Raw genomic sequence first — 17,674 nt, forward strand, 5'->3', positions numbered from 1 at the left:
TTCCCCTTTCAAACAGACACCTTTTCAATTATTCACACATCGGATTATTTTCGGCTCTAACTTATGAGCAGATGATGATCAACTATTTGGTAGCAAAATTACAATGCACCGATTTTTTAGCTTGAAGAAAAAACGGCAAGCCGCTTGCGGCTTCATGAAGAAATAAACACAGGAAAGCCGCGCTTTAACCTAACACTAACCCTAACCCTAATTTTCTGTAAAAAAAATGATTGATTTGACTTTAGAAAAGAAAGATGAATTATCGCAACTTTGGGTGCAACTAAGAAAGACCCGAATGTAATAATTAAAAAGATAATTGTAGAAATAAGAAATGGGAAACGAGTTGACTCGGGCTTGTCATACTTCTGACCGGTTAATGGTAGTATTTTGGCGAATTACGTGTCACGTGTTTGATTTATTTGCCGAAATTAGATGAAAGTAGCATCACGTGATCGCCCTTTCTCACCCGTTTTGATCTTTTTATGATTTTTGGATTTTCGCGATTTTCTTGAGGCCGGAAATTTCGACACCCTTTCTCACGTGTCCATAAAGCCAGCCGAAGCACCGCGACGTCCGATCGACAAATTTACCTTTGAAGTCGCCACGAATTACAAAAAAAAAACTACTTTTGCAATTTCAAGCTGCTTCGTTTCGAGCAAAGGCCATTGTGGGCAAATAAGGGCTTTATCCAGTTATGTATTTAATTGGTCTGTATTTGGCGGTGCAAAGGTGGTCGTATCATCTCAAGTTGAGGTGTAATTACTGGAGAGGCAGGTGATGATATTGTAAAATCACGCTGGCGGTGGCGGAGCCTCAAGAAATACTCACTCGGTGATAACCTTTTCCAGTGGCACCAAATTAAGCCGGACGACAGCCGCTGCATATTCGATAACGGATAATATTGCTCCACCGTCTGACACTGCCTCCAAAAACAATTTGTCATTATCTGTCAAAAATATTCTGCAAATTTGCATACACCAGGTGAAACCTTTTTGCAATAATCACCATCATTCTTACACCGCCGAAATTTTCTTGATATGATTTAATTCGAAGACGATACAAACAACTAATGAAGCGAAAGAAACAAAATAGAGTCAATCAGTTGACAGAAAAAAAGAATAATCAAGGAAGCGTATTTTGGAAGAAATTTGTTATTGAGTGTCTACTTAATCAAAAGTTGCGTTTTTCTAATTTTGAATATTTTTGGTCAAAGAGGCTGGATGTCCAGCGCGGGGCTGGGCCGACATTTTAATGCATATCCGAAAATGATTTTGCGATCGAGGCCCGCCCAGCTAAGAATGTCAATCAATGAATATACAATCCAGGGAGCTTCCACTCGCACAACAAATCGTCTAGGCTCAGTACAAGGGACATACATCGCCAAGCTGATTTTCCAACGGACTTTTCTTTCTTCCAACATTTTGATCTTATAAACATGCCCCTCTAATGTCTTCTTAGAAAATTTCATCGTCAGAAAGTCTGCTCGAAATTATACAAAATCAGCCTCATTTGAGCAAGTTTTAGAAGGGCATATTTCTAGTTGTGTTTTGTTGAGGGAGCGGATTTCCATTATATGTGTTTATATATTTGGCCTCGGTGGTTGATAAATTCAAATCTGCAACAATGTGCCTCGCAAAGCCGCTTATCTTCCATTTTGCATAAATCGTTTATTTGAGCCTTTTATATTATTTGTTTTATGCGAGTATTATGAATTATATTGGGAAAGTGTGAGATTCGAACTGCTGCGACAGATTGGCGGGCGGCGCGCAACTAATATTTAGCAGTTACTGAATTTAATAAGCTTAGTCCGTTTGTTGTGAGCCTCGATGCCAACTCAAGTCAATCGAGAATCAATCTTGAGAAAGAATAGATCCGGCTACTGTTCTAGCGGCGAGCGAGGAGCCGGCAAACAAGAAATCTTTGAATCGCCAGTTTATGTTCGATTACTTGCCTTCTGCTCGCCTCGCTAGAATTATGATTCAAGCTTATTTTCGACCTTTGATAGGTTCTTGTGACCTTTGAGTCTCATTCTCATCTTTTATCCTGAGCTAGCGTCTCAGCTGCGTTGTCGCGCCCGGCTATCGCCTAATTCGAACAAGCTCAGCTGCTTCCCACTCTCTGTAAAAGCACATTGACGACAAAACGGATAACACCATTTCTTCCGCTACACCTGCTTAGCCTTCCTCTAGCAAAAAAAAAGACAGAAAACGCGATAATTTCAAAAAGAAAATTTTCAATTTTGAAATCAACTGAATAAAAAAATAGTTGTTTTATTAGCATCTGATCCAGATAGTAATGTAGTAGCAAGCTTTCGCTTAACGAAGAGTTTGAGGTGCGTAACACAGCTGAAAATAAATGGTATAATTGATGACATGTTTCTATCAAGTGGGAATTTACCTCGTTTCTTTGCCTTTCGGACTTGCTACTTCCAAGAGCAAGAAGTGAATGAAACTTATTCAACAACATTGGCCGCTGAGGCCTAGTTCTAGAAGCGATTTGGATGTTACTGACTGTCTCTCGATGAGGAGGACAATAAAATGCGCTTTCTGAGAGCTGAGTTGTCGGTGTTAGTAAGCATGATGTGAAGCGACTCGTAAAGGTCGTATATTTGAATCAAAGGTCGGTTAATACGCGCATGTCACTCAATTCTTGAGATAGTAGGTAGATCAGCCTAAGACCTGCCGGTGACATTTAGCCTATATGGAATGCTACGACTGACACCGACACTCACCTTTCAAAATGCTGGCAAAAAGAGTTACTTACAAAAGTAGATTTACATCTGTTTTTTATTTGTTCTAGAAAAGTCATTACATACTGCAATATAACTTAGTTATAAATTAAACAAAGAAACGGAAATTTGTTGCGTTAGTAAATGTGCGACTATGATACGCTACATAGAAGGTAGCAATTAGGATGTTTCGCTAGTTAGACGAAGCACTAGCTTTATCGGCCACAAAGGGATTCAATCTCATAAGTGCCCTATCACGGAGGAATGTATTTTGAGGTTTTTGGAAAATGGGAAAAGGAATTTATTATCAAGCAAACAGGTGTGGATAACAGCTAGGGATGATTTTAGCCGAACATCTCAGTCGAAGCGTACGTCATGTAGAGGAAGTTGTCCTCGTCTTGAAATCTGTGGTAGAGCTCCGCCACGGACATTTGCATCGACGGCACTGGAAGACGCACAGTAAGAGAATTACAGTTGTATATCGAAACTAACCTTGTTTGCCGCCAACGATAAAGTGAAGACTCTGGCTCGGCCGGATCATCATGCGACTGCGAACAACAACGACAAATTGAGAGACGCTCAGCTCTGAGAACCGTTAATCACCGAAAGCAGCTATTTCTCACCTTGTGGGACTAGAAACTTAACACGATCTAGGCGGGGCAATTCTTTTTCTTTCTTGTAGCGTTCAACTATCACGGGTACTTTTGATGGAAACTGAAAAGCATGATTATTGCAAAAACCATAATATAAAGAATTGCTGTAATTTAAGATTGATCTTTTGAAGAAAAAGGATGATAAAAAGAGTCCGATCTTTTACCTTCACGGTCACAAATTACATGCGCGTCTTGCATATAAAATAAAGTACTCCTAATATCTTGCCACATATATGCATATAAATAAAGTAGGCCTTACTCTCTGCCTGATGTTAGAGGCTTCTTCTGCACGAACATCTGCAGGTCTCCTCTCTTTGAAGGGCACATAAGTAGCGACGGATGATATTTGCGTGTTTGTCCTGTTTCTCGCCATATCAACCGGCAAAATGCAGGCTCTCTTTTTTCTCGCCACCGATTTCAGATCTACTTTCGCGTCAACGGACTTTTTCTCAACAACAAATCTTTTTTCGTCGTCGCCCGCGCCAAACAGCCATTTTTCAAATTATAGGTCGCAGAAAAAGAGAACAACCGGTTATTCCTTCTTTTTACAATGCCCTACTTCAAGTTCAATTCAGTCAATCATTGATTTTTAATTAGCTTATTTATTGAAGAATGATTAGTCGAATCTTCCTTCGATCAGGCCGTCGAATGCAAAGTGTCTCTCCTCCAAAAAGCGGTGGCCAAGCGGGTCCGCTTTCCTGGCCGGCCAAGGTCACAGGCAATCCTGCGCCCAAAAAGTTCGTCACTTGCAAGTCGTCTTTTTCAATACATATATTTTTAGACCGGCGAAAAAAAGCGGTTTCTTCCCTTCGCTTCGAAAGAATCTCCTGGCTGACCAAGAAAAAAATCTTCTCAAGGCAGAGCAAAATCGATGGTTTCCATTTCTCAGGAACAGTTCTATGCAATCTTAAATATAAAGTGAACGAAATATTTTAAACTTAATTTTTAAATTTTAAATAGATTCGACATAAAAGTAACTTTTTCGAAGAAAATCTCAAGATGAGTCGCCTTCGCCCTCGAAAACGACCTATTCCGTCAAGACAAACCAAAAAGACAAAGAAGATGATCTTGTCGTTTGGTGAATATTTCAATATTTTAAGTTGCAGAATCTTTCCCATTTTAAACTGCCAATAAATTCAATAAACATACTGTCGTCGTCCGAGAAAACTCATTGATCTGAGATGCCAATTTACTGTTCAACTTGCAAAAAGTCATTTAGAAGAAATGCGAAATAATAGCAGAAACTGGGCAGTGGGATGATAAACATTATTCTTAATTCGCTGGGTCAATATTTAATCAGATATATTACACGATGCATAACTGACGAGGCTAAATTGTCATATTGCATAAAGGATTGTTATTTGTCAACTCTATCGAACAAGAAGTCCTGAATCTTTTATTTCTTGGAGCGTTCAGAAAGCTTCCAAAATTGCGGATTTCGAAAAACCACACTCAACGCTTTCCACAGCAATAAAGATGTTTTTGAGCTCGCTTGTAAAGAGAAGAGGCACCCAAGGACACTCTTTCCCATCAGGTGATACTTCAATACCTATATTTTCTGGTTAATGAAATTTGCTTTCATAAAATCTAATTCATAAAACATTTCTTTACAGAAAGAACGGTAAGTTATGAGCAGAGACGCACGCCGACAACAACGAAGAAGAATCGAGGACCAAAGATGCTCAACCCGTATGAAGTGAAACTTTCTCCGTGGCGTCGATTGTGGGTTACCATCCGGGTTTCTGGTCTAGAATAAGATACATAAATCACAGCTTAGATTTTCATTCGATGCCTTTTGAGAACCAGCGTATAGTCGCACGAGTCGAGCCAGATCATCATGGCTTCAACGATGACACTAACCATCTTTTCGATGATGTCTCTTATTTGGGTAAGTCGACATGTTTAGCAAGCGTAAAATGTCTGATTTCAGACATCTGTTACTGTCATTCCGTGGTATGTCTCGAGAGACTACGCGGAAGACTCCTGCAAACTCGTCTCTATTCAAGGCTGGCCGAAGCGCTGCGAAATTCCAAGGAATTCATCCCATCTCATAGGAAACCGTCTGCAATTATAATCACTTAGTTTGATTATAAGCAAAATAATAGCTGATTTCAGATACCATTTAATGAACGGGTAATAAGAAAGCCGAAAATGCTCGGAACACATTTGTCTGCAAGTTCACGTATCGAGTGCCAACTCATCCGATCATATCATCCTTGGCGACGAGCTAGAGCTGGCAGGCCTTTGTCAACCAAATTGCACCAAAGCCTTTGCAGGACGAACTAAATGCAAGACTTTTCTTTCAGAAGTAAGCAACACCTTATATTGAAAGATAAAAAATAAACAAACATCAATTCAGACGCTTCCGATGGTCAAGCAAATAACGGATACTCCCAGCTTCACTTGCTATACAAGCTTCCTGGAGAGCAAGTATGCACTCAAAAACAAAATTTACAAGAAGCCATTTCCTTGGAGGGTCATCTTCTCGATCGTTATTCCAGTTTCTGGAACAGTAGTAAGTGATCCTCGTCATCGAAATAAACAGAAATAACTCTACTTCTAGTGCGGAGTAGGAGGAATGCTGATCTTCATCTGTCAAAATAGAGGTTCACTCCTTTCCCTGACAAAACTTTGAATGCACAACTATTTATTTTAAACGAAATTTAAGGTTTCCACTTTTTTGTATGCTTGCTTTTCGCTGAAAAATTCAAAATAAACTCGCAAAACACATTTCGTAGCGGTACTACAAAAAACAAGTTTGCACGCTCAGGTTTATGGATGTTCATCCTAACAACTTCTTTCAACAGCATCTTTTCTTTGCTCTCCGATGTGAGATTTTCGACATTGGTTTTTTCATTGTGAGATTTAAAAAAAAAGAGAGAATATCTTAACACCCTAGTAAGGTACTCCTAAGTAAGGTAATTACTTAACCCTTTTTTGCGTATTTATAAAATATTCATCAATGTAAAGATAAGTTATGTTTCCCTCGCGAAATATCTGGCAATTTTTTGTGTTAATAAGATTATGCGATGATGGCTTCTCTTTTGATTAAGTAGGTTGATGGGGCAGAAGGTCGTTTTACTTCTAGTCAGATCTTACCTGTTTGCTCAGACTTTCAATCTCTCATTAATCAACGATTGACCAAACTTCATTGAAAGAGAAAGGATGTTTGAGCGTTTTAAAATTTTAAAATTGAAGTGATTCGCAATGCCTCGCAACTGGACATTCCTCCTTGTCCCATGCATCCAACTCTTCATGCACGGATTCGCTAAGCAACAAGCATTCGTAAAAATATGCACAAAGAGAATCCAAAGAAAAGAAACGCCGTTGTGGGAATAGATCCGTCAAGTGAATCATGTGATGGACTTCTAGGCAAGGATTTTAAATCATAACAATTTTGTTAAAAAACACTAAAAACCTTGTTTTCCGCCTTTCCATCACGTGGAATTGATCATTGTCGAGCAAGATGTGCAGCTTCAGCGTTTTGTTGCGTTTGGCAAATCGTTGGTGATGAATGTCGAATCAGTACTGGCGTAATTAAAAAGTGTCAAAAAAGAGAGCACCCGGTCAAAGCTGGTGCTATTTTAAGACCGTTGATTTACTGTGAAAAGGTCAGCAGCTTCGAATATAAAAGTAACAACTAAATAATTTGCAGCGCTCGAGAATGGTTGGAGCGATCGTGGTGACTCGGCGAACGTCTAACAGCGTAAAACTGCGCTGGAGTCCTCCAGGTGATTTTTAGTAAAATAAGTTTTATACTGTTTTCAAAGTGCGAGATAAAATAAAAAAGGGAGCATTTATAAATCTCGGGCTGTTTCACGATGACACTCTTTAGACATCCCTGCTGATGGGTACTTGATCAAATTCCAAGAGGTGGCCACACGACGGCGGCGGAGTCAGCGAGTGTCTTCGACTGAAGTAGTATACGGCGGTTTGAGGCCAGGGACGACGTACGAGTGCGAGGTCAAGTCGATTTACAACGATACTGGACTTGGGAAACTCTCCGCGAAAGCCAATGTCCAAACACAGCTACTTGACAAGGGTTCAACGCCGCTCTGAGTCCATTTTAACAAGTTCGCTTCTGAAAATTGATAAAAACGAAGACAGGAATAACCAGCAGTAACTTTCTTGAATGAAGTTGAACCCTTTTGATCGCGCCCACGATTGAAAACGTTTTCGTAAATATGACAAACCTCAATTTCTCGTGGATTTACAGACCATTGATCGAATCAGCTGAGGATGAACAAAATAGTTTCGTCATTACTCTGGGCCCGGTTCGCAAACCTTGTGGCCGATTTGACACCTCAGACATAAGGTTTGTAAATTATTCTGATTCCAGTTTGATTTGTATGCTTCAGGAGGAAAGTACTTGATTCTGAAGCAAGAAACACAACCTTTGATGATTTACGACCAGGAACAAGTTATTGGATCAACTTGCAGCTTCATCGTGGTCTTCGGAAATCAGCCGTTGTATCTGCTAATTTCACTACAAGTGAGCGAATTTTCGAATCCTTCCAACGCTGCGTCCAAGGGGTTATATCGTTTGTTCATTAATTTCGCGTTTTCTTTGATTAGGGGTTGAAAAATCGAGAGAAATTGCATTGATTGCGGCGCAATATCCATCTGCGCCTTTCTCATCCATCAAGAAGGCCCCCTAGCGGCGCGTGTCTAAATGTTTATCGTTTTAATTTTGTTGAACATTCCAGTTAAAATTATCGGATTGTCCCTTCCCCGTCCTTTTCAATTCGTGCTTTCCTTTTTTAGTGAGAGGAAACGGTGCCAAATTAAAGTTACCCGTGAGCCCTAATGTGACTGATGCGAATATGGGGCGGATTCCAAACCTCTAGCTAGTGTCTTTACTTTAAATAGCTTGCCAATTCGGGCCTTATTTCCAGCGTCAGCTCAAATGATAACACCATGATTTCATACCGACAAATATGTTTATATTTTTTGCCTTTTATAGGCGGAGAGATGGCGAAGATAGATTCAAACTATATCAACTACCCAGGTAACCTTGAGTAAACTATGGCTGAATACGCGTATTTCTACAGACATTTTCAACAAGAAGCTCGATCTCGTCGTTTTGATCGATAACAGCTGGTCGATGGGGAAAACGAACTTTTATTATCAGGAAATTTGTTATTTTGCTTTTATTTCTTTACATTTGATTCATCGTAAAAATCATTTTTTAACAAAATGCAAGAAAAAATTCCTCTGGGAGCTGACAAAAAAACTTGATATGGAAGCAGTACGCCTTTCAGTGTGGAGTTATTCGGGAAGACCGCGGCTAGAGTTTACTTTTGAAGAAAAGTATGTTCGCTCAGCACTGGGACGTTTGAAGTATCGAGGCGGCGAGTCCATGCTCGGCCGCGCACTCAATGTGCTTGATCGTTTTGGGTGGAAACGAGCGAGACAGGAACTGGTTCCCTTTTTTGCGTATTCAAAAGCATAGATAAAATTATACTTTTGAGCCAGTTTACAGAATACTAATCGAGCCTTGCTAGTTATTACGGATGACGGTTCTAAGGATGAGTTCCAAGCTGCAGCGACAACTTTGAAAGACAAAGGAGTGCAAGTCATCTCTGTAGGGCTGAATAGAGCTCGGCAAGATATGCTTATGCGTAAGTTTTTCCTACGAATCACAGAAAAACTGGTATTATAGAACTTGGAACTGAGAAAAACGCGTTTTACTCTCACAGTGGATATGGATTGACGCAGCTGGTCCCGAGTTTGATTCACAGACTTTTTGAGATTGAAGCCGAACACGAAAATGTACCGCTGAAGATTCACTGGCAATATGTGCAAGAAAAGCCAAAGACAATTCGTATTAGCTGGCACGGAGCAATCGCGGATGTAAATGCCTCCTACAATGACCGCGTCATCAAGACTATCCAACAAAGAAGTCCGCCGTTAACTTTCAGTCATCTCTCGCCATTTGCAATGTATCACTTTAGTGTAAATAGTGTTAATGCCTCCACGCCTGGTTTCGAGTTCCAGCTTTCTTACGACTGGTTCAAAACAGAACACGACATCGGCGTACTGCTTGATCAATCTTGGTCTGTCGGCGCCATCGATTTCTCACGCCAGCTTGACTTTGTAAAGCTGCTCTCTCTAGGAATCGACCCTCTCGCTCAAAAACTCATGGTGATGTCCTATTCGCACAAAGTTCGCATGCTGAAAACTTACGAGCAAGATATTTCCATTCTGGATATGGCGAAATACGAATCGGGAAAAAGATTGGCCGGCTCAGGAAGATGCTTGAACAATTTTCGCATTTTAAAATGATTTTTATGATCAAAATAAATTTTGAGCATTTTAAGGCGCGAAAAAAATTTTCAACTTGATGCGAAAGAAAGGAAGTAAAAAGATACCAAAGACGATTTTGATGATCAAATGCGGCCCGAGTCTGGATAAATTGGAGCCTGTGCTGAATCGACTGCAGAAACTCGGGATCCGAGTTATTCTAATCAGCGCCTGGCCAAGGTCCAATGAATCAACTTATAAAGACAACTTCATCCATCTAAAGTTCGACACGGTCGCAAAGATTTTGAATCTGCAGCCGAAAATACTCAAGCTTATTCTTTCTCAAGAAGACGACAAAAGAGTCAGTACAGAAACTCATACTGCTTCGGACATCGAAAACGATGAAAAAGATAAAGAAGAAGTCACGACTTTAAAGTCACCGAAGAAAACAACGAATCCGATTACGACGTTATCAACAATTGAGGACGGCGCAACCACAACAGTCTATAATATCGAAACGACAACCTTTTCGCCGACAGAATCAGACAAAAGTACAATATTTACAACTGAAAGAGAACTGACCACCAAATTAACGGACATAACGATTTCAGAGGATAACGACGGCATTGCTTCGAACAACATGTTCACAACTTTAGATGTATTTTCAACGACTACTGATAATTATGTCGCAAATACAACTGGTGATATCAACAAGATAAACTCTCAAACAACGGCAATGTTTTCTTCAAACGAAAAAGAATCCACTTCAAGAGAAACTGTGGATCCAGCAAACTCACAACCAATAACGCCAGTGATTACAAATTCAGAAGCCGAATTAACTAAGGAAATAAAAGCAACGATAACGTCAGTCGTATCAATAATCCCCACCGAAACTGGCATCTTGAAAGAAATGGAAGCTGCAACATATGGATCAGCAGTAACTACAGCTCAGACGACAATGTCGGAGATGTTTTTGACAACTGAAATAGCTACTGAAGAAACTTCTATGGCCTCAATTTCTTCAACCGCCTCACCAGACACAAATGAATCCATAGTATCGAATACAACATCGTCAATTATTTCTACAGCTTCAATAATGCCTGAAATATTACCAACTGAAATGTCCACAACAACTTCGACGAAAACATCAACGACAACATCAATGCCGACATCAACCAAAGCTTCAACAACAACTTTAACAAGGGATTCAACATCAACAACTACAACAACGACGAAGACAACAACTTCAACTTTCATTTCGACTACGCTACCAGTAACGCCGCCAACGATAATTCCAAGTACACAATCAACAGCACCGGCCACCTTATTCTCAATAACCCTACCGCCAATATCTACAATGATACCAGATAGAACAAGTACTGCATCTACCGATTTGGAGTCGCTTGTGCCAACAACGTATGCAACTGATGGGCCTGAGATGAAATTCGAGTACTCGACAAATATTTTTGAAACTTCTCAAGCAACGAATAGACTCAAGGATATAACCGAAACAAATCCAGAAGCATCCACGTCGCCGACGTTGGCACCATTAGAATATACCCTGACGGATGAAAATACGTACATTCAGTCTTCAACGAAAAATCAGTTCACCCATCCCTCAGAAACTACAACAGCTGCTAATACGATAGACAATAAAAAATATACTTCAACCTCAATAGATTATTCAACAACAGAATCTATTACAGCTAAGATAGGCGATACTACTACTGCTAGTGAACTCATTGGTAAAGAAACTCATGCTCCAACGGAAGGATCGATAATATCCAAGGCTGAATCGTCAACGGAATCTCTTTCGAATGAAATTACAAGTATGAAGACTCTATTAATTCAACCAGAAGACTCCACTATCAATTTTGATGATATCTTTGTTCCTGAGGTGGTATCAATCGGTAATGATCTTGACAGCAATGAAGCGTCCGGTTCTGGAGATACAAGTGGAGAATCAACTTCAAACAATTATGCAACGGAAGCGGCAGTTGTAAATTCTCAAACAACACATCTCCCAGCAACAACAGCGGCTAAAAGTAGTCAAGTAACGACTGCATTTTCGACAGTAGCTACAGATCATTTATCGAAAAGGTTTTCTTTAAATTATAGCTTTTTAGTCGAAACTAAAGAACTTAGAAAACTTAGAAAACCTTGACATAAGACAACAAGTGATTCGAAACTCAATACGATTGGAAGTGGTTGCGGCGAGGATGAAGACTGTGTTGACGACGACCTTTACTTGATCGATGAAGAAGTACTCTTGTTTGAGTCAAATTGTGGCCCTGGAATGGTTTGCTCCGAGAATGAAATTTGTACGGAAGGAAGATGCGTTTGTAAAGACGGCTTTGGCGGTGTAAAGTGTGCAGTAAAAGTTTCGTGTGCCAAGGATTGCTCCAGCCATGGGAAGTGTATTTTGCCACTTGGGAGAGAGTGTACACATGGAAACTGCGAGGGTAGCTGTGAATGTCAAGACGACTGGGGTGGTGAATCTTGCGATGTATCGATGAAAGATTCACCAAAATGCCAGCTTGACTGTGGCGATCATGGTGCGTAGCCTTAATAGTGCTTCAAAAAGCCAGAACTTGATCGATAGCCTGTCAATCACAATCGCTTGTTTAGGATCGTGCGAGATGTACTCTGACAGCGAATTCAAGTGTATGTGCCGCGAAGGGTTCACGGGTGCGCGCTGCGAGATAGAAACTACAGAAGCTGTGGATGCATTTTTAGACGTGAAGAAAGATATTAAAGAAATCCAATCAACAATTAGTTCAACGAGCACTCTGCAGTCTACGAATGGGTAATTGATTTTTGTCTCTGAAGGAGAAACAAAAACGGTTTAAGATTAAAGACAACGATGAGTACCTCAACTACTGCTTCGACGCTGCTTTACGACGAAAATTTGGAAGCATCCGGTTCGGGAGACTTTGAGTCATCTTCCGATCCGCTCTACGACCCAGTTGACGACACTGAAGATGACTCTGAGGACTTTGACGATCAGCTGTTTGAAGAAACGTTTCTTTTTACGACAAAGCCATCGAAACTGAAAGATGAAGATTTCGTGACTGAAGATCTTGTGATTCCAGGTATAGAGCAGGAGTGATTGCGGTGTTACCTTCTAAGTTAGATCGCGGCGATTGGGTTCCGATCCATTCGTCCGATTCGTCAAAAATGCTTTCGGAAATGTCGCCCGAAGATGAAATTCCAGAGCTAGAGCTTCCCGACATAGCTCGAGGAGACAGTGTTTCGAACAACTATGACACTGTCTATCTGGTTCCTCCAGAACAAGGTTATCATTAACCTGAAAATTTTTCAAACTAAAAATTTGCATGATTAACACATTTGAGTGTGGATTAATAAGCAATAAAACATCTTATCGAACATATTTGACGAATAAATTAAGGACCACAAGGCGCACAAGACTCTTTCAAGTTCATGGAGCTGGATCTACATTTCGAAGTCGATACGGAAAGCGCTCATGACTGGTCGGAAGCTGATATCCACCAGATCTGGAAAACAATTCTAAAGAAGATTAGCTTCCCAAACGTCGAGACTATAAAAATTTCTCCACCGAGAAAGGTTATTTTTAAACCAATATTCATCACTCAGATTCTTAGATATCTTTGCATTCAAACGCAATGTCAGCACAGTTGGACATTGAGTTCGAGAATGAGGTCAAGAATGGAAAGAAGATTTTTGACGCAATTCTAACGGAGCTCGGATTAGATTCGCTCAATCGAACTATCCGCGAGATTGACTCTGAAGTCTTCATTTATGTTAAAAAAAGAAGCTCGTCTTTTGAGCTTCTCAAAGAGCTTAAAAATATCGAGCCAGGTACAGTGTCAATCCATTTTTTCATAACGTGATTCGATAAGCTCCAAAAATGACTGAGATGAAGACGACTACAGCTTCTACAGATTTCTCAACCTACACAAGCGAGACAACAGCAGCAAAAAAAGATCGATTCAGTACATTATCACTTGCAGAGATGACAACAACTGCCCCTTTTTACAAAAAGAGTGAGCAATTTGACGTCATTATTGAAGGCAGCGGCGAAATGGAGGACACTTTTATCTCCGAAAATGATCCACTCGTATTCGATAATTTGGAAAACGATGGTCTCAGAACGACACAGATCACATTTTCAGACGATTTTGATCTTTTCGAAGATGATGGAGAGGTCGTTTTTAAAAAACTCGCTACGGAAGCCATAATCACCACAACAATTCCTACGACAACGACAATACGGTCTACAATCTTGGAAGAGATAACTACTCAAAAAGTCAGTGCGAACGATCCCTTAGGCTTCGTTGGAGAAGAAGAAGAAGTCGTTGATGATGCCTTTATCGAAGTGCCCGGTGTTTACGAAAGCGGGGATTCTAGTGGCGACTTTAGCGCTGATTTTAGTGGTGAATCAAGTGGGCAGGAAATCGACGATGTTGTTCTCATTGAAAACAGTGGTGAAGGCTCGGGACTGGTCGAAGAGATGGTGAGAGGTTTCCTGGAAACAATTTTTATTAACATTTTTCAGTTTTTAATCACGATGCAAGACACTGAAAACGACCAAATAACCACACCTCAACCTGGTGAGTCTTTTGAAACATCGTTGATTCCTGAGAATTCTCCATCAATAATTACGAACACGGCTAAAACAATCGAAACATCAAACACTACGAGTTCGCCATCGTCTAGCACGTCAACCAATTCTATGACAAATGATTACATAAACACTACTTCCGCTCCGAGGCACTCTTCATTTACGACTACAGTTGCTATGGCATCTCCATCGGAACAAGTGATATCTGAATTGGAGTCTTCTGGAGACATTTATTACGACGAGGTTTCAGATGACGACGAGATCTCTTCTTCTAAGGAATGCAGCTGCAAACCCCAGGATCTTCTCGAATCAAGTCTCTTTGTCGACTACATGGAGAAAATGCATGCTAGCTACAGAAAAGAGCTCAACTCTCTTGTAAATGGAATTAATTTGTTACATCAAGAGGTAGAATTATTCAAATTGAAAACAAAAATAAATAATTTTTTAAAGATTGACCATCTGAAGTTACAGCTGGAAGTAGCATCCAGCACTCCAGTCGATTCAAAGGCGGCTACGCTGGCGATCATGAGGGTAAGTTTCTCCAACTAAAAGCATAAAAATTATTTCTTCCAAAGCATCACGTGATGAAGTACCACGATCCAACGAAAGCACCTTACCCCTATCATAACATCGTCGGACCTCCAGGAATCCCAGGGCAGCCCGGTCCGCCTGGTCGTCAAGGACCCCGTGGATATCCTGGAGTTCAAGGTCCTCCTGGAAATCCTGGCCCTCAAGGACCAACTGGAGAAAAGTAAGATGTCAAATTAGGGGCGGAGTAAGCATTTCTTTTAGGGGTGATTTAGGCGATCCTGGCTTCGGAAACGTTCAAAACTTCCCGAAATCCGACTGGCCGACCTACAATGTATAATTTAAAAAGCTTGTTACATACTGTAAAGTTGCATTTTGTTCAGAAGTTACGTGCAGATTTCCGAGGGCCCTTTAGTAATAAATTGACGGATAGTCTCGTGTTTACGCTCAAAAAGGAAAATTAAATTGATGTTCCATAAGCTGAGCTTCCATCGCTCACAAATCAATGAGTCGTGACGATTTTTTTACGAAATGTGTGCGCTTCGCCGTTGCCTACGCTTGGCTGAATATTTTATCCTTTTGTAGCGCTCGAAAAACGAACAAACTTTGAAACGCACACGGGCACACTCGCCTCAGGCCCAAAATAACCCCCTTGGACGAAGTTTAGAGAGAATTAGAAAGAACTAGAATGAAACTTGAGCTGCGTGATGAGAGAATCTATCAAGGAACCGACAGGAAAGCGTTTTTTATTCTTCTCAATATGATTTAGTAAGTTCTCGAGAAAAAGTAAATATGTTGATGGCCAAAAACATCAAATAACATGATGCGTTTGCTTATCCAAAAACGCTCATATAGCACGATGCATGGATTTCTGGTGCGAGTGACGAAAGAAAAACCAAAGTTGGAGACTCATTTAATAGAATTTGAAGATGATACGTGTGTTCAGTTTTATGCCGGGACTCTTCGTCTTCACGAAGGTATAATTATTTTTTCATAAATAGAAATTATTATTCGCTAAATATACCCATAGAAAATTTATTTTCAAAAATAGAATTAAAATTAAGGCGAGGACAAAGCCTCAGTGATGATAAATTTAACCCTGGATCCGAAATTGAATAAGATCGGAATGGAAATGGTTACCTTGGAGCCCACAACGGTCGACATTGAGTTTGCCATCATCGTCGGACGCGCAATAAACAGCCGTCGAATAAAAGGTGTTACATTCTCAGGCGCCTTTTTGGAGAAAGAGCGCAGCCCGGAACCCACGCATGAGAAGTTCGAGACCTCCGCCGAAATGTATATAAAGCACAATTACTTGGTACGGAAAGGCGGGGTTAAAAATAGTATCGAATACATATTAAGAACTTGCTGGTAGAGCACTCGCACGGAGCACCGGGCGGAGGACATCTATCCCTGCTTCTAGGACGCGATTGTACAATTTCGAACGTAAAGGAAGAGATCGCCAGGAGAATTCTCGACTGCAACGGACCGAAAGAGTTTACTAACACTTCCTGTCAACGACTGATTCACGGCGGACAAATTCTGGCACGGGATAAATAATCAGAAACAAACGATCGGTTTTTTTTTTTAAATTCAGAACTTATTCATTGTTTGATTGCGTTTGTCTATTCCTCTTTATGGGCAGCTGATAATTGCAGACTTGACGACGCAATCGGACCTTCAGTGGAGAGACACATTCAAGAAGGGACCGTGGTCAACATTCTCATGCATTACAGGCAGATAACAGAAGCCAACAAAAACGAAGAGGACAATATGCCTCAAAATCTGCAATGCTCGCAAACTCACCAGCGCTTACGAAGCTGCAACATCCTACAGGTCAGTTTTGTCGCCAAACTTTTTATCTAATAATCGGCGTCAAGAGAAATTTCTCTGAATGCATCCGAAACGCGCAACTCAACAAGAGCCGCGAGCAACGTGAGCGCTACAACTCGGAGGAGCGTGATCAAGAAGTTCCTCAAATTCCAAAGCTCCACGACATGGGAAAGATGACGGAGAGATTGTCGAATGACCTTTTAAAATGGGCAAACCAGCTCGAACGACTTGGTGGGTATTGATTTCCGACAGCTTCTTATATCATTTTCAGGCGAATTGCTAAAAGAAGACAGACCCTTATCTGCCGGTTCTAGTCAGTTCAATTTTCATCAGAACCTAGTCCAGAACAACATGGACGGTGCGAAATACTTGGGCCATACTTGCGAGCACCTGGTCAAGCTAACGATACCTTTACACGAAGCGCCGCCTCGAGCTCTTTCCTCGCACCAGCCGCAGCCAAATGCTCCTAATCGACCCACCTAATAATTAGGTCGTAATTCGTTTAATCGCCAAATTCAATAAATCAACACTGATAAGCAAGTTTGCTCTTTATTTGAATCTATTTGAACCAGAGAGATTGAGTTTCTTTCGCTTCTTGAATTCAACTGGGCGACGAGGCAACACGCGAGCAATCAAAGACTTGTGGAAGAAAAGTAGGTTTGCTTCAGTTTTAACGCAATATTTCAAGTACAAATACTTTTAAATGATTTATCAAGTGATTAATTAAGTCATTTCCTCTGGTTTAATAGAATCATTTCCTTCGGAAGTCGAATCGTTGCGCAAAGTAGGAACCAACTGATCAGCAAAAGTTGGAAGAGGCCGCCGAGAAACGGTCCTCCTGGTAGATAATGATAGTCTTCGAGAACAACATCCAGCCGGCCATTAGTCCACACTGTATTGATATTGTGCTGGACATCCTGATACTTTTCAGTAAAAACAGCGATCAGGATATTGAGAAGTATAAGATTCGAGCAGAGCATGAAAAAGGCGGTCACCATTGTCGACAAAACTGTTGTTTCTGGACAGCGAGGTAGGTCGCTAGTGTCCTCGAGGACTCCGCGGCAATCGTCGGGATTCTCGTATTTG

The 17,674-nt window shown here is 40.8% G+C and overlaps 4 protein-coding genes across 4 annotated transcripts; 3 read left to right on the plus strand and 1 right to left on the minus strand.

The window, feature by feature from the left end:
* Positions 1-3,005: 3,005 nt before the first annotated feature.
* On the minus strand, positions 3,006-3,800 carry LOC145710503 (microtubule-associated protein 1 light chain 3 gamma-like). Its single transcript, XM_081788266.1, has 4 exons — positions 3,641-3,800; positions 3,352-3,442; positions 3,221-3,313; positions 3,006-3,173 (listed from the first exon to the last, which is right to left on the minus strand). Exons 1-4 carry the CDS (start codon positions 3,752-3,754, stop codon positions 3,073-3,075), a joined length of 399 nt encoding a protein of 132 aa, XP_081644392.1. The 5' UTR covers positions 3,755-3,800; the 3' UTR covers positions 3,006-3,072.
* A 7,930-nt stretch (positions 3,801-11,730) lies between these two features.
* Positions 11,731-15,193, plus strand: LOC145707011 (uncharacterized). Its single transcript, XM_081784485.1, has 11 exons — positions 11,731-12,179; positions 12,253-12,430; positions 12,475-12,716; positions 12,758-12,919; positions 13,034-13,209; positions 13,248-13,464; positions 13,506-14,119; positions 14,162-14,632; positions 14,678-14,758; positions 14,803-14,978; positions 15,020-15,193. The coding sequence occupies exons 1-11, from the start codon at positions 11,921-11,923 to the stop codon at positions 15,093-15,095; spliced, it is 2,652 nt and encodes an 883-aa protein (XP_081640611.1). The 5' UTR covers positions 11,731-11,920; the 3' UTR covers positions 15,096-15,193.
* A 421-nt stretch (positions 15,194-15,614) lies between these two features.
* On the plus strand, positions 15,615-16,315 carry LOC145708896 (uncharacterized). The gene is made up of 3 exons (XM_081786594.1): positions 15,615-15,732; positions 15,820-16,073; positions 16,118-16,315. Exons 1-3 carry the CDS (start codon positions 15,615-15,617, stop codon positions 16,313-16,315), a joined length of 570 nt encoding a protein of 189 aa, XP_081642720.1.
* An 86-nt stretch (positions 16,316-16,401) lies between these two features.
* LOC145708025 (uncharacterized) lies at positions 16,402-17,129 on the plus strand. Its single transcript, XM_081785634.1, has 3 exons — positions 16,402-16,591; positions 16,636-16,819; positions 16,860-17,129. The coding sequence occupies exons 1-3, from the start codon at positions 16,481-16,483 to the stop codon at positions 17,069-17,071; spliced, it is 507 nt and encodes a 168-aa protein (XP_081641760.1). The 5' UTR covers positions 16,402-16,480; the 3' UTR covers positions 17,072-17,129.
* The last annotated feature ends 545 nt before the right edge of the window (positions 17,130-17,674 follow it).

This window comes from Oikopleura dioica, chromosome XSR (genome assembly GCF_907165135.1).
Source record: "Oikopleura dioica chromosome XSR, OKI2018_I68_1.0, whole genome shotgun sequence".
Taxonomy (NCBI): Eukaryota; Metazoa; Chordata; class Appendicularia; order Copelata; family Oikopleuridae; genus Oikopleura; species Oikopleura dioica.

What these genes read in the sequence shown, in the direction of transcription:
- LOC145707011 (XM_081784485.1), top strand. Translation starts at nt 11,921, where the DNA reads ATGGTTTGCTCCGAGAATGAAATTTGTACGGAAGGAAGATGCGTTTGT. An exon ending in ACTCTGCAGTCTACGAATGG is followed by an intron (nt 12,431 to 12,474) that starts GTAATTGATTTT and finishes AAACGGTTTAAG; the next exon opens with ATTAAAGACAACGATGAGTA. An exon ending in TGAAGATCTTGTGATTCCAG is followed by an intron (nt 12,717 to 12,757) that starts GTATAGAGCAGG and finishes CTTCTAAGTTAG; the next exon opens with ATCGCGGCGATTGGGTTCCG.
- LOC145708896 (XM_081786594.1), top strand. Translation starts at nt 15,615, where the DNA reads ATGCATGGATTTCTGGTGCGAGTGACGAAAGAAAAACCAAAGTTGGAG. An exon ending in GACTCTTCGTCTTCACGAAG is followed by an intron (nt 15,733 to 15,819) that starts GTATAATTATTT and finishes ATTAAAATTAAG; the next exon opens with GCGAGGACAAAGCCTCAGTG. An exon ending in ATATAAAGCACAATTACTTG is followed by an intron (nt 16,074 to 16,117) that starts GTACGGAAAGGC and finishes ATACATATTAAG; the next exon opens with AACTTGCTGGTAGAGCACTC.
- LOC145710503 (XM_081788266.1), bottom strand. Translation starts at nt 3,754, where the DNA reads ATGGCGAGAAACAGGACAAACACGCAAATATCATCCGTCGCTACTTAT. An exon ending in CCTCTAACATCAGGCAGAGA is followed by an intron (nt 3,443 to 3,640) that starts GTAAGGCCTACT and finishes CATGCTTTTCAG; the next exon opens with TTTCCATCAAAAGTACCCGT. An exon ending in TATCGTTGGCGGCAAACAAG is followed by an intron (nt 3,174 to 3,220) that starts GTTAGTTTCGAT and finishes TGCGTCTTCCAG; the next exon opens with TGCCGTCGATGCAAATGTCC.
- LOC145708025 (XM_081785634.1), top strand. Translation starts at nt 16,481, where the DNA reads ATGCATTACAGGCAGATAACAGAAGCCAACAAAAACGAAGAGGACAAT. An exon ending in GAAGCTGCAACATCCTACAG is followed by an intron (nt 16,592 to 16,635) that starts GTCAGTTTTGTC and finishes ATCGGCGTCAAG; the next exon opens with AGAAATTTCTCTGAATGCAT. An exon ending in AAACCAGCTCGAACGACTTG is followed by an intron (nt 16,820 to 16,859) that starts GTGGGTATTGAT and finishes TATCATTTTCAG; the next exon opens with GCGAATTGCTAAAAGAAGAC.